Here is a 14,368-nt window from a genome sequence, read left to right on the forward strand (position 1 = left end):
AAGAAAGAAATGAAAACATTTATGATGCAAGGAGCTGGGACAAAGTGCCCTAACATACCTGTGGGCTGATTTTATGCGGGATGCAATTTGCTTCCGCTAAAGGAGGCAGAGTATAGTGTTAATGTTAGAGCCACAGTAGCCAAATAGACAATACTTTTCCAACTTTATCTTAATTTGCTTTTTTATTGATTCCATCACTTGCTGTTAACTATAATATCAATGCTATGCGTGAATATAAAAAAATGCAGAAAAATGACTCAATTTCACCTAAAAAAGATGAGAAGAAATTATAAATTAACTAAACTACTCTTCCTGCTGTCATATCATACCCAGACATTTTCTTAAAAAAGGTCTTCAGACCTTGAGTCTATATGAGTCTCAGTTGACTGTGGAACATTTAGGAGCAAGGAAATTTCACCACTGGATTTGTTGCACAGGTCAGTTCCACACTGGAATTCACTGAGCTCCTGAGAGCGAGCTATTCTTTCACAAATGTTTGTAAAAACAGTCTGCATGCCGAGGTGCTTCAGTTTATACACCTGTGGCCATGGAAGTGATTGGAACACCTGACTGTGATCATTTGGATGGGTGAGCAAATACTTTTGGCAATAAAGTACTTGTGTACCAAGGTGCAAGGTGGCCTCCAAACTTGACTCACCAGTTCCACCAGTTCAGTCAGCAGGAATGGGCCAAAATTCCTGCCAAGCTTGTGGAAGAATGTCTAAAATGTTTGATCCAAGTCATACAATTTAACTGAAAGTTATTCAAACATTTGACTTTGAAGAAACTAATAAACATTGCCTTAAAATGTATCTCATTCTGGGCGTGCCGTGGTGGCGTAGTGGTTAGTGCGACCCATATTTGGAGGCCTTGAGTCCTCGACGCGGCCGTCGCGGGTTCGACTCCCGGACCCGACGATATTTGCCACATGTCTTTCCCGTTTCCTGTCAGCCTACTATCATATAAGGGACACTAGAGCCCACAAAAAGACCCCCTGGAGGGGTAAAAAAAAAATCTCATTCTGCCACTTAGCAAATAGAAAAGTGGTAATCCTAATTGACCTAAGACAGGAAATGCTTGTTCTGATTTTATGTCAGTGTGAAAAAAAATGCATGTGTCTTTATAAAGTTTATATACATTTCTGGTTTCAACTGTAGATAGAAATAATCTATCAGAAAATATTGACTATAAAAGACTCAAACACCAAATTGTGAATAAGTATTGTAATTAGCTGAAAAACAAAAGCAGAATCACTATAAGAGAATTAAATTCTTGATGTAACACTGAGCTGTGAGACATTAAACTGAGATGTTAAAAGAAATAAAACATAACCCCAAGCAGAGGACTGCCAGCTGGAACATATGATGGCAAACAAACACAGTGTAGCTGTGAAAGAACAGAAAATGCAGAACAGTTTGCTAGATATAAAAAAACTTATCAACAAAAATGAAAGACAAACAGGAGTAAGTGTCTGAACAAGCAGTAAGAAACCAGCTTAAGGAGTGGAAGTCAGACTGGTAGATTATCATAATCTAAACAGGTTCTATGGTTGGATAGAACAGTGATTCAGGGATAAATCCTGAAAATGATGCTGCAACTTTCCATCCCAGTAAAGTTAAAAGTGAGTGTTTGAAGAAAAGGAGAAATTTTTAAAGTCAGAAATAATGTGGAGGCACCGACCAGGTAAAGTAACAACAAGTAAGCTGGAAGGAACTCTACAACTAAAACTGTATATTTTCAGTACCATAAAGTGTCTCTCCTCTGAGCAGTGTCTTTTCTTCAGGAAACACAAAGATTGATGTGGTACTTGATTAGTCCAGTTTGAAACATCAAAATGATCTTGTAAGACTTTAAAACAAAAGAAAGGACTCATCAAGTCTCATGCAGAACTGCTGCTTAAATGGTCCACAATCAGATATTTTGGCTTAATTTGGAGCTGACCAGCTTTAAAAACTTCAGTTTCCTTTTGATAAAAGAGATGTGCTGGGAATATTTTACTTCACCACTGTTATGTGCTGTAGGTCTCAACAGTCTCAATCACAAAGCAACTCCAGGTCATGTGTCCTGTTCTACACCACCTCAACCTGTTTTGAATAAAAAGGAATCTGTTTATCCTCCAAGCAGGTCCTCGATGTGAGTGTGTGAGATTCTCAATGGCGTGTTGCAGTGAAGTCCATGTGTGTATCACTCAGGATGCTATCCGCTTGTTTCTGCAGCCTGTCGTCCAGCAGCGCCGTTCCGACCACAAACTGATCCTGAATAGTAAGAAATTGAGCCCAGCATGCAGGTAAACACAAACACACACAACATGAAGAAATGAGACTCAGAATAAAAACATGGATGCAGGTGACCAGGACTTTCTCACCTTCTTCTTGGACGTGAGCAAAGCTACAGGTGGGTTAAAGGTCATATCTTTGACACTGTAGTCTTCAAACAGAGCCAGTGGAGACCTGAAAAGGTGAAGGCATCTTTTAACGCAGCTGACCAGGCCATGCTGTTGCTGAATGTAATTTTACATGACTTCCAGCTCTGCTTGTAACTGAAAGTGTTTCACCTGCGGCTGAACTCCATACTGAGTGCTGCCGAGCCATCACTCGGAGCTCCATGACTCAAATGACCAGCAAACCGCCGTACAACAGGGTGGAAATGTCTCTGAAAATACAGCAACACAAACATGTTGAAGTCAGGCGTGTGTGTCGATCTATGTGTGAGGCGAGAGCGTGAGCACGCAAGAGGAGAACTATGACTCCCAGGCTGGCTCTCAACCTGGGATGTTGGTGAAATGTATGTGATACACATAAACACGCCCCTACACACGCACCATTAGACAAGTGAGTATTTTGACAATATTTTTAGGGATCTTTTCTAAATACAGTGCTTAATGGAGAATTGGTCTAGACTCGAGAATTCTGTATTGTTCTTTACCTAGACTTTTGATAAATCACATTTGAGTTTAGTTTAAACTATGAAAGTTTCTTTGCAAGTCAATTCGCTAACAGCCAGACTGGCTAATAGCCCATTTCTGAGCCTGATGTGTGTGTATACCTGCAGTGTGTGAAGCTCCCAAAGTGCAGTGTTCTGAGCATTGCAATGTTCAGGTTCATCCAGTTCCATCAGGTAGAAGCCACTGCCCTGAATTTCGTTATCCAAGAGGAAGTCGCATTTGGGGAATGACTGTCAAATGAAACAGAACAAAATGAGTTTTGACAAACAGGTGGAAGCTTGGCAATCTTTTCCATTAACTAAAAAGAAACAGGTTCATTTAGAAGGCTTGAAAGACTCACATGCATGGTAGCTCGGTTTGCTGCAAGAATTCCAATGCTGGCATTGGGCAGGACGTGTAGACTGAGCACGCTCAGTCGTTTGAAGAAGGCCATGGCTCTCTGCAGGGTTACCTGCTTCCTGCGACGAGTCAGCATGGCGTCCAGACACCGCAGCACAATGATGATGTCATCATTGGGTGCCCCTGAGATAGCCAAAGTGTGAAACTCAAACCTTTTGACTTGTGAGGTCTGTGTGATTGATAGTTTAGAAAAGTTTAGAAAGTCGTGAACACACCCGCATGAAGCCGCAGCAGAATTTTGTAAAGCTGAGAGTAGAAGTTCAGAGGATCGATGTTCAGGGCGTCACCTGGTCCACAAAATCAGACACATTTACCTCCACACCAATCTGAATTTAAGTTTAGAACTGATTTAAACAAAAAAGCAGTTACAAATTTTTCTCTTCCTAACGTTTCCTGCACTCTCACACTGACTTTCATTCTTCATGATTAGTAACACACACCCCTCAAACTTACCGCCTTCACTCCTGTCTACATGTTGTTTTTTTATGCAGACTTTTTCTGCAGCCTACTTTTTCTGCAACCTACTGTTTTTCTGCCCTTACTGTGGAGACAGTGTGAGTTATGATTTTTTGTATTCACCTCATGTTTTCATTTTCTGATCCAATGCAAAGGGCTGCAGCCCCAGTTACCTGTCTTCCTTGTTTTGTTTGTTTATTGGATCGGATGTACTGGAATGAAATTATGTTCTGTATAATAACAATAAAGCATTCTGATTCTGATTAAAAGAGGCAAAGTGAGGATGAGACAAACTGTCCATGTTGAGTCACCAACTCTCCTGCTTAGACTACATAACCAAGAGGCTGTTCTTGTAAACCACAAAGCAGTCATTAAACTAGAACATTTCTTTCTTCTACTGAATGCAGACAGGCCTTGTAGAACGCTGTGGACTGGTATTACAACGTTTGAAACCTTCGGTGGTCATCAAAGACTCAGAAGAACAATCCTACCTTGTCCAGACAGGATGGTGAAGACTGTCTGGATGCAGTGGAGACTCTCCCGATTGGTCAGATTCTGCACAGATCAATGGTATCAATTAAAATATTGAGATGCAAACTACTGTTTAGGGGTGGCATACTTACTCCTGATTGGATTAGGTTCTGCAGCACGTTCAGCAGGTCATCAAAGAACTCCAGGTTGATCAGGTGAGCAAAACTGGAGGGAAGTGGCATCATGGTCATTACTACAAAGGTATTGTAACATTGTTGTCATCCAGAGTGTGTCTTACTTAGCCAGTCCTTCCAGGACAGCAGGGAGGAGAACTGATCGCTGAGCTTTCTTCAGAATCCTGAAGTAGATGAGGAAGATGATGTTCAGAGTCTCTGTGTGCTGCAGATGAAGAAGAGGGAGATGAGGATGTTAGCTTCTTTCTGTACTCTGTCCTCTCATTTTAATTTCTGAACCAAATCTTACCAGTTTGGTCTTCTTCTCTTTGCTTTCTGAAGCTTCAGCCTCTAGAAGCTCCTTTTCCAGCTTCTCTTCTGCTTTCTTCCACTGTGTGACACACACACACACACTAGTTTTTCTTTCTTACTGGCCCAATATGGATTCAGTGATATAAAACTAATGAGCCATTACATTTGCTTATATTCCTTTTCTCTCTCAGTGGATCTATAAAAACAGTCAGGGAGAACCAAAGGAACGTTTTATTTTCCTGTTTGATTCTGATTTAAACTGCAGAACAGTCCAAGCACATTTGTTATGGTTGAATTTCCCACAGATCTGAAAGACTGATACACTTGTGATGGGAGAGAGCTTTGTGAGGGGAAGCAGCTTTGTCACAAACATGGAACTCATTGGATCTGTTTGTCAGACTGTATGTCTTTGTTTGCATAAAACTAAAACCAAATAATAAAAAAAATCTTTCTCGCTCTACTTGAACTCCAGCTGAGTATTTTGTTTACCTTCCTCTGCATCCTGGACAAGTTTTTCTTCTTCTCTTTGTTTGTCATAAACTTGGCCTTTGGTGCCGTGGCCTCCAGGTCCTTCTTCATCTCCACCTCCTTGATTCTCAGACTCAGCAGAGTTCGAAGCATCTGTTGATAAGCAGGAGAAGAAGCAAGGTGAAAGAAGGTGTCAAGAAGTGCAAAAAGTCCTAAACGTATAACCTACGTTAATAAACGTATAAAGTCCTAACGAGGTTAAGGAACATCTTATTTGTTACCTCAGGTCTGACATTGTAGTTGAGGCTTTTGGTGAGGCCAGAGATGACCCGCACTGTGGCCAGTGATGCCCCGCCCACTCTGTCCTCCTGAAAGAGCTTCCTGAACGCATCACAGCACATGTCTGACACCTGCAACAAGGATGAATCCATGAACTCATTATCTGCTGACTTGTCTGATCTGACCTACATCAAAAGACATACGAGATGCTCAGCTGGAGCTGATCTACCCAAAGGAGATCTGCCTCAGCAGCACATCTCCAAAATGTCTAACCTTCTTCAGGGGGTCATTCATAAGAGGAACCAGGACGACAATGATGTTGTTGTGGAAGTTGAAGTGTGGCATAGAGAGAAGCAGCTCACACAGGCAGCGTACTGAGACCTCAGCCAGGCCGCGGTATGACTGGAAGCTCACTACCTGACTACGTTTCCTCTTCTTCTGCTTCCAGTCTGGGGATGAAGACAGACGGTGAGAAGTGTGTGTGTGGGCGTGTGTGGGTGTGTTGCAATAATGTACCTTTAATGGTCTGTTCCAAGTCCTCCAGATAGAACTTGTACTGACTGACAAGACTTTCCTCAAACTCTCTAAGCTGCTGAGTCTCTTTCTTCACCTGCAGGACAACAGAAATAAAGCAGCTGTTAAAACCTGCTCCAAACACTAAACACACAGATTGAGCCCTGGTGACCTTGGTGTTCTTCTCTGCAGAGGTCAGGGGTCGTATTCTGTAGGTGGGGGCGATGTCTTTGAAGACCTCCATGAGAGAAACCATCACCATTTTCCTCACTGAGACCGCCACGCTGGGGTCAGCCTCCATCATCATCCCCCGCAGCTCTTTCACACGCTTCATCTGCAGAAAGTACCACCAACACAAATAGAGGGCGTGTATCATGTCGCTTATCAATTATTGTGAAAAATTTGTCATGATAACAATTTTGATATATCAGAATTGATATAATTAGAATTGGTACAGTCTAATTAATGATACTGTCTTCTCCACTAATTGACACTGAGGTTGACAGCCTAAATGTTATCCTAGACTCAACTGGCTTCACTCAAAGAATTCACTGTCCTACCCACTCTTATGGTCAAGCTCTAGGCCTTGAGCTGACTGACATACGGCATTGAGTGTGAAGAAATAATGGTACTTCCCCATAAATCTCTGCTGCCTGATATTTTTTTAATAACCTTTGAGTTTATTTTAATCCAAACCTGAGAGAAGCCTTCATTATAGAAGATCTTTATCAGACGATGCTTTTAAAACATTTAAAGAATCTGTTCCATGGTTAAGTTCCCCTGAATCTCAGGGAGTAATTTTATCTCTACCTTGGTGAAAAAATATATAATTTAGTATATTTCAAACATACATTTGTGTAAGTACATTTTAAGTATATTAAGTATTACTACCTATAAATATATAGGAAGTATACTAAAAGCATGCTTGTACCAATTTTGACAATATAACTTTAAACACACTTAAATATAATTGCACCAACATATACTTACTTTAAAAGTAAACAAACCTTTTTGTTTACTGAAATTTCAGCATATTTAAAATTACATCTCAGTGTATACTTTAGGCTAATAAAGTATGCCTTTTTAGGCGCCTTAATAATCTTTTACTATTTTTGCTAAAATGGCAAAAAATTAAAAAAAATAACGTGCCAGAGAGGTGAACTTGGCGTACTCACCAAAACAAACGAAACACTATAACTTTCACATTAGAAAGTCAATTGGCACCAAACTTGGCATGAGTGATCCTGGTTGAATCCCTAAGTTGTCATAGTCTGACGTCATCTAAGCCCCCCCATCCCCTCAGAACAGGAAGTGACTTTTTTTACTTGGAAAGCTCCATCTCTGGCTCTCTTCACCTAATCATGATGATCTTGTGTCAGATGACAGATAACAAGTTGGTCTCACTTGCTTTAAATTGCCAAGAGTTTTCAGTGGATGGCGTGGGCGTGGCCGTGGAACGGTTGTTCCAGTCGCTATAACTTGGTTTTCTCTGATCATACAAGTAGTCCTGGAGTTCTTTTCTGTCCACTAGGGGTTGCTCTCGCACCACAAATGGTCCAGGACTTACTCAAACTGGGGCTTGCTAGGATTGACCTTTGTTAGTAAAGAGCCCAATAGCTTGAATTTGCAATTCAGTTCGACTGCGCTTGTGCGTCGTCAGAGAGCGCTGCGTAAGACGTCGGTGTGTGTCGCCTGGTGGACGGCTGCGGGAACTGCGCGCGAGCGTGGCGTTGCTGGAACAACCGCGATTGCCACGAGGCCGGCAGCCTCCAACGCCGCTTGCTGCTTTAATTTAGTTTGTTTTTTGAACATATTGAAGCTTAGATTTTAAAATGACAGGGACACTCTGTCTACTTTTAAGACAAGGCTTAAAACTGCTTTTTGATCAAGCTTATAGATAGACTGGCTTAGGTTATCCTGAGTTATTTCTGTAATTATACTACAGCTACTGGAGGACATACTGACCACTTTTTCCTCACTTTTTTCTTCTACTCCTCTCTAATTTGCATCATTTGAGGTAATTCCAAATGGTAACTTTTTGTTTCCTTAGTAATGTCTCTCTCCATAGAAGCTACACCTGGTGTTTCATTCTGTTTGGCTGTGGTTCCTTCCTGGAGGAGGAGATTGGCTGAGATAATGCTCCATCAATTAATTATTCTCCCTCTCCTTATATTAACTTTTTGCTTTCATGACAATCAAAAATAATTCGACATCCTACCTTCATCATGATGAAATTAGACCAGCTGCTCCACTTACATTGTTTAATGGATCTGAGATGATGGCTGAAGCCATGCTGGCGATGCGCTGTTTCTTTATGTTTAATGTTTGAATTCTAAATTGTTCTCTTTCCTCTGGTGTCAGCTCCATGTGGCTCGGTGGCGCTTCATCTGCACAGGAGACAGTATGACAGGCACATCAAACTTATGTCAAACCAGTTGGTCTGCAGCTCCACGTGGAGCTCTGGTCCATCCCTTAATCTTTCCAGTAGACCATAACTTCTTTTTTACTCCAAATTAATTTTGAGAAAACTTATGAAAACGTTGACGTTGGTGTAATGACAATCGTTGTTATTACACAGACCATCATGTCCAAGATAATACACTGTGTTCCAAATTATTATGAAAATTGGATTTAAGTGCCATAAAGATTAAAATTTTTGTTGTACTATTAAATTTATAGATGGTATTGTGTGTCAGGGTTCTTTGAATCACTATAATTAATTTCAGAGAGCTCAGTTGATTAGTTTGTCTGGTGAGCTCAATTAAAGGAAATCTACTTAAGAAGGATGTTCCACATTATTAAGCAGGCTACAGGTTTCAAGCAACATGGGAAACAGAAAGGATCTCTCTGCTGGAAAATCATCAGAGTGTAGTGCCGTATGACAAGGTATGAAAACATTAGATATTTAAGGAAAACTGAAGCATTATCGTACTGTGAAGAGATTTGTGGCTGAGTCAGAACAAAGATGGGTTTGTACAGATAAAGGCAGAATGAGGAAGGTTTCTGTTAGACAAATTCATCGGATTAAGAGAGCAGCTGTTAAAATGCCCTTACAAAGCAGCAAACAGTTATTTGAAGCTGCTGGTGCCTCTAGAACCTCAAAGTGGAGGATCCTCCAGAGGCTTGTGAGCAGAAACGGTCTCAGTGGACCCAGCCGTACATGAAGATTAATTTTTAAACAGACTTGTTCACTGATGACTGCTGTGCGACCCTGGATGGTCCAGATGGACGCAGTAGTGAATTGGTGATGGATGGCCACCACATCCCAACACGGCTGTGACGTCAGCAAGGAGGTGGTGGAGTCATTTTTTGGGCCGAAATCATGGGGAGAGAGAGAGAGAGCTGGTTGACCCCTTCAGAGTCCCTGAAGGTGTGAAAACGACCTCAGCAAAGTATATGGACTTTCTGACTGATCACTTTCTTTCATGGTTCAAAAAGAAGAGCTGTACCTTCCTTAGCAAAATCATCTTCATGCATGACAATACACCATTTCATGCTGCAAGGAATACCACTGCTATGGGCATAAAAGGGGAGAAACTCATGTGTGGTCACCATCCTCCTCCTCAACCCTACTGAGAAAACTTTGGAGTTTCCTCAAGCAGAAGATCTGAGGGTGGGATGCAGTTCATATCAAAACAGCAGCTCTGGGAAGGTATTCTGACATCCTGCAAAGAAATTCAAGCAGAAACTTTCCACAAACTCACAAGTTCAATGGATGCAAGAATTGTGCTGTGATATCAAAGAAGGGCTCCTATGTTAACATGTAACTTGGTCTGTTAAGATGTTTGTGATTGAAATAGCTTTTGATTTCATGTGAGTTTGAGTTCATGTGACCACTTAATGCTGCACATTCAAAGAATGACCGTTTGCAGTTCTTTATAATCCATAAAATGTTTAGAAAATCTGCTGTGCATAATCATTTGGAACTGTGCATTTTGAGTTTTTTATTTTTGAAAAAAATACTGTTCTCATGGGGAACTTTGTTCAGTAAAATTTGATTTATACTGTAATAGTTCATGACTTGAAAATTATACTGACCATCATTTGCATTGACCATTTAAGAAAATCTGAGAAAATATCACTTGCATAATAATTTGGAGCACGGTGTAAACCTGATGAGAGTTTTGACAGACCAGCAGGCTTTCTTTCCTACCGTCTTCCTCCTGCTCAGGCATCGCTGCAAGCTCCTCTTCCTCCTCCTCCTGATGTTGTTTAACCGCTTACAAAAAACAAAGCAAGACAGTTTCACAGGTGACTGCAGCAATCAAAGTAAGTTGTAGTAAATAATAAATAGTAAGTAACGTGGAAGTTACCTCTTTCGATGCTCCTCGGAATCACTCTGCCTTTGTCTTTGATTGGAAGCAGTTGGATCACCTCTTTCTCCTCCATCTTTGCCATCTTTCTTGGAATCTTCTCGTAGCTGCGCACCACGTCGGCATTCTTCGTCTTGCTGCTATGCACTGGCCCACTGAGAGAAAATAGACACACTTTAGTTACTGCCAGTTCACTAAGACATATGATGACAGCGCGCATGTTACCAGGACGACAGGTCTCTGGTTATGAAGGATGCTTTTCGGGCCATGGCAGTCATTTCCTTTAAGTCTTCTTCATCCATCATGTCCGAGGGCAGGTTCTCCAGGAACTCCTCCTCTTCTTCCTCCTCATCTGTCAAACAGAATGAGTTTACTGATGGACCCATCAACTGCTGACAGCTGTGTGTGTATACTGCATACTTCAGCATGTCTCACCTGGTCTCTTCCTGTATGTCTCTAGTGGCCGGGGCACCTGGAGCGCAGCGCCTTTCATGGCCTGCCGCAGCCTCTTCTGCTCCTTGCGTTGTTTCTTGGCCACATTCTGCTGCTTCAGCTGGCGGCTCTTCAGTTTGTTCTCCAGTTTCATACCACTAGTCTTCAACAGCCGACGGAATGTTGGCCGGCGCTTCTTTGAGCGGAGCTGTGGCGTGGGGGTTCATAGAACACAACATTTCAATTTCAGCTGACATGCTACCAATAATGTTTAACCAGTTTACTGTAAGCCTTTCCACAATCTACAGTTTATCGGATCATTCTAACACAAACAACTAATGTATTTACTTCTCAAAAATTAATGAATCTATCCTGGCTACTGAATGTGCAGTTTGTTAGAACTTGGTTATATTTACTATATTTAAAGGTTTTTGCTTAAGCCTCTAATAAAATATATTTGCATTCAGCTTAAACCATGAAAGTTTATTTTTTACCGGTTTGTAGATAATTGATATCATGTGGGACCAGGCCCGGCAGCATGGGAGGGCATGGCCCGTCACAGAGTCAGCCGTGTCCCCCCTGGACTGGAAATTGTTTTTTATTTTTACTTCAGAGTTACCAACTTTCTGTTATTCATATCTCAATTTGATACAGTATTTGATACTTCCCGTATCTGTGGCTGTTGTCCCGCACACTTTTTTCAGCCGTTACAATTGTTCAATGCATTGCTTACATTGCTTTCCGAGCCGCCTTTAAAAGCAACTTGAGTCCTAAGATGCTGACGCTGGTTTTACACCTGAACAGCAGCAACGGAGACCTGCTGCTGCTGTGCGGAGCTGCTGGCGCAGGTGTGTGTTAAAATCATGGCAGCAAACCAGCAAAAGTCAAAACCCTTTGCACAGTTTTTTCCACCCAAACTAACTGAGTGAGTTGAGTAATGCTGTTGGATGCAGATAATGTTAGCTAGCTTATGCCAATTCATTACCTTAAGTTTTGTTAACAAGCTTAGGTAATGAATTTTGTTATCGATGTTCAAATGTGGGTAGTACTGGTTACATTTACTTGAGTAACTATGGGGTACTTATAAGACTAGTTTTACTGCACTGTACTTTTTTTCTGCAACGCATGAGTTAATGTTTATTCAAATTTGAGCATAATTACTCAACATTTTATACATGTCACCGTTTACATCCTTATTATTTATTTTGTATTAATAAAAATGGTTATTTTATTTGAAAGGTTACATAAAGGTTTGTCTATATATCTTTATTAAGTATAAGTTTGTTTACCCTGCCCCCCAAAATAAGCCCCCCATGCTAAATTCCGCTGGATTCCGGACGTCATGTCATCTACTGGTTCTGGTCTACTGGGTTTTCTGAAGCTTGCAGTCATTGCAGCTGTCAACCTGGACACTTTAGAGCACTTTGTGCTTTCTCCTTCTGAAAACCTTTATGAAGATGCAGATTTCCTTTTCTTGCAGGAGTCAGTACTGATCCACATTGCCAAAGGTAGAAAAGCTGCTTCAATGACCAGGGTGCACCTGCGGTTCACCTGAGCACAACAGAGAATCTGTGGGGTAGTTTTAAGAGGAAGATGAAAGAACCAGCGATTTTTTCATCTGTTTTTATTTGATCTTATGAATTCATTATGTCACAACAAAGGGTAAGACAGCAATAAGTGGACAGCATCATTGTGTCAAGAAACCCCCAACTGACACAGATTGATAAATGTGAACTACTTAAGAGTTAGATTTGAGTAAAGTGGGTTCTTAATGAATATTTCTTACTGTGTTGTGAAATAATGAATGCATAAGATCAAATAGTCCACTGGCAGGTGAGGAAGGTCACCAGCGACCTCCAAATGTCCCTTGCCAGAAAATGCATGTCCTGCAATTTGAAGATTTTGGATAGTAATGTGTTATATGAAAGGTTCTAGACAATGACGCATATCCTCTGAGATATCCACTCTACTAGAGTGACTTTCATATCTGTACGGCACTTTTGAACTGAAAAACAGGACATGCAAATATCGGCAGCTCATAATTTGCTGTGCCAAAACATGCATCCCCTGCTAACTCAGCTAAATAGAGAGTTAGGAAGGATTTCACTTTTCTACATAATCATTCCTGTTCTCTGAGCTACTGGTACTGTTTCAACCAAAAGGACGATATTTGGGGAAAATAGATAGAGCATGCATATATCGGCAGGCTCAAAATCCATATTGCCAAAAAATGCATCCCCCTCCTAGCTTGAAGAAATAAAGAATTAAGAGTGAAATAACCTTTTCTACATAATTACACTTATCCTTTGAGCTACTGGTATAAGTTTCACATCAATATAATAATATTTGGGGAAAATAGGTAGGGCATGCAAATATCGGCAAGCTAATAATTTGCTTTGCCAAAAAATGCATCCCCTCCAAACTTGAAGAAACAAACAATTACGAGTGAAATAACTTTTTCTACATAATCACATTTGTTCCCTTAACTGCTGGTACGAGTTTCATATCAATAGAATAATATTTTGGGAAAATATATAAGGCCTGCATATATTGGCAAGCTAATAATTTGCTATGCCAAAAAATGCATCCCCCTGCTAACTTGAAGAAATAAAGAGTTGAGAGATTTCACCTTTTCTTGGTAATGACACTTCTTCTCTGAGCTACCGCTATAAGTTTCTTATCAACAGGACAATAGACAGGGGGTGCAAATATTGGCAGGGTCAGAAATTAAAACGCATCCCCCCTACATTATTAGACTAGACAGTTAAGGATGATATAAAATGTTCTACACAGTGGGCCTCTGTTTTGTAATGATTTAAGCTATTATGGTGTTAAAAGAAAAATTGGGTCATTTCAAACCATTTAGCGGAGAACATTTTCATCAGACACTGACTGCAAAACGTTCAACTCGTATGTCTCAAAGGTGTAAAAATCGTATTTATTTCAATTAATCTGCGAAATAAAACCCACAGTTTTAGGGCTTACATGGTTATGAAACGTGATAATGTTACGAATATCTTTAAAAGTTTCCTCTTCGGTCATATTTCAGTCCGTTTTCTCATCAATATGCGAGAGTTTAGACCGATGCGCGTTCCCGCGACAGGGCATGCAATTCTCGGCAGGCATGAGTTTCTCGGCATAACACCGGAACCAGCATCTTCTCCAAATTTTAACAGGTCTTCTCACCGGGCCCATGGCTGCAGGAAGTCTCCGAGATTTGTCCTATATTCCCTGGCTGGTTCTGATGAACTGACTCCGTCTGTCTGGGTCAAAGGTAGAGATGTAGGCAGAAACAACACGTGCGTGCAACCATCAACACAGCCTGGACGCCGCCTGACCCGGAAACACTAAAATAAGTACTACAGGAAGACAACTGCGCCACTAGGAGAAGGGGAGGACCACTGAGATAAAACTATTCAGACATGAAAAAAACAATTTCACTTACACTGATTTTGAATATTGAATTGGAGGACTTGAGATTTTAGTTTGACTTCAGGATGGTCATTTTTATTTAGAAAGAGAGAAATTTGATATTTTGAACACTTCCCTTTTCGCTTTGATCCATGGAAAGGATTTAACTTATGATGAAATCACTTGGACTCTCGAGG

General features: G+C 40.9%; 1 protein-coding gene across 1 annotated transcript; it reads right to left on the reverse strand.

The window, feature by feature from the left end:
• Nucleotides 1-1,208: 1,208 nt before the first annotated feature.
• On the reverse strand, nucleotides 1,209-14,103 carry noc3l (NOC3-like DNA replication regulator). The gene is made up of 21 exons (XM_032573835.1): nucleotides 13,947-14,103; nucleotides 10,764-10,968; nucleotides 10,554-10,680; nucleotides 10,329-10,483; nucleotides 10,169-10,234; nucleotides 8,272-8,402; nucleotides 6,188-6,349; nucleotides 6,019-6,112; nucleotides 5,776-5,951; nucleotides 5,505-5,633; nucleotides 5,245-5,376; nucleotides 4,754-4,834; nucleotides 4,569-4,669; nucleotides 4,423-4,495; nucleotides 4,291-4,354; nucleotides 3,559-3,630; nucleotides 3,285-3,466; nucleotides 3,046-3,174; nucleotides 2,555-2,652; nucleotides 2,366-2,450; nucleotides 1,209-2,255 (listed from the first exon to the last, which is right to left on the reverse strand). The coding sequence occupies exons 1-21, from the start codon at nucleotides 13,953-13,955 to the stop codon at nucleotides 2,151-2,153; spliced, it is 2,376 nt and encodes a 791-aa protein (XP_032429726.1). The 5' UTR covers nucleotides 13,956-14,103; the 3' UTR covers nucleotides 1,209-2,150.
• Between the last annotated feature and the right edge of the window lie 265 nt (nucleotides 14,104-14,368).

The sequence above is a fragment of the Xiphophorus hellerii genome, chromosome 10, assembly GCF_003331165.1.
Source record: "Xiphophorus hellerii strain 12219 chromosome 10, Xiphophorus_hellerii-4.1, whole genome shotgun sequence".
NCBI classification, from domain to species: domain Eukaryota; kingdom Metazoa; phylum Chordata; class Actinopteri; order Cyprinodontiformes; family Poeciliidae; genus Xiphophorus; species Xiphophorus hellerii.

Bases quoted from the DNA above. Each gene is read 5' to 3' on its own strand.
- noc3l (XM_032573835.1), bottom strand. The intron at 6,113-6,187 runs GTCACCAGGGCT...GTTGTCCTGCAG, and splicing joins CTGCAGAGAAGAACACCAAG to GTGAAGAAAGAGACTCAGCA. The intron at 2,256-2,365 runs GTGAGAAAGTCC...CTTACTATTCAG, and splicing joins TGCTCACGTCCAAGAAGAAG to GATCAGTTTGTGGTCGGAAC.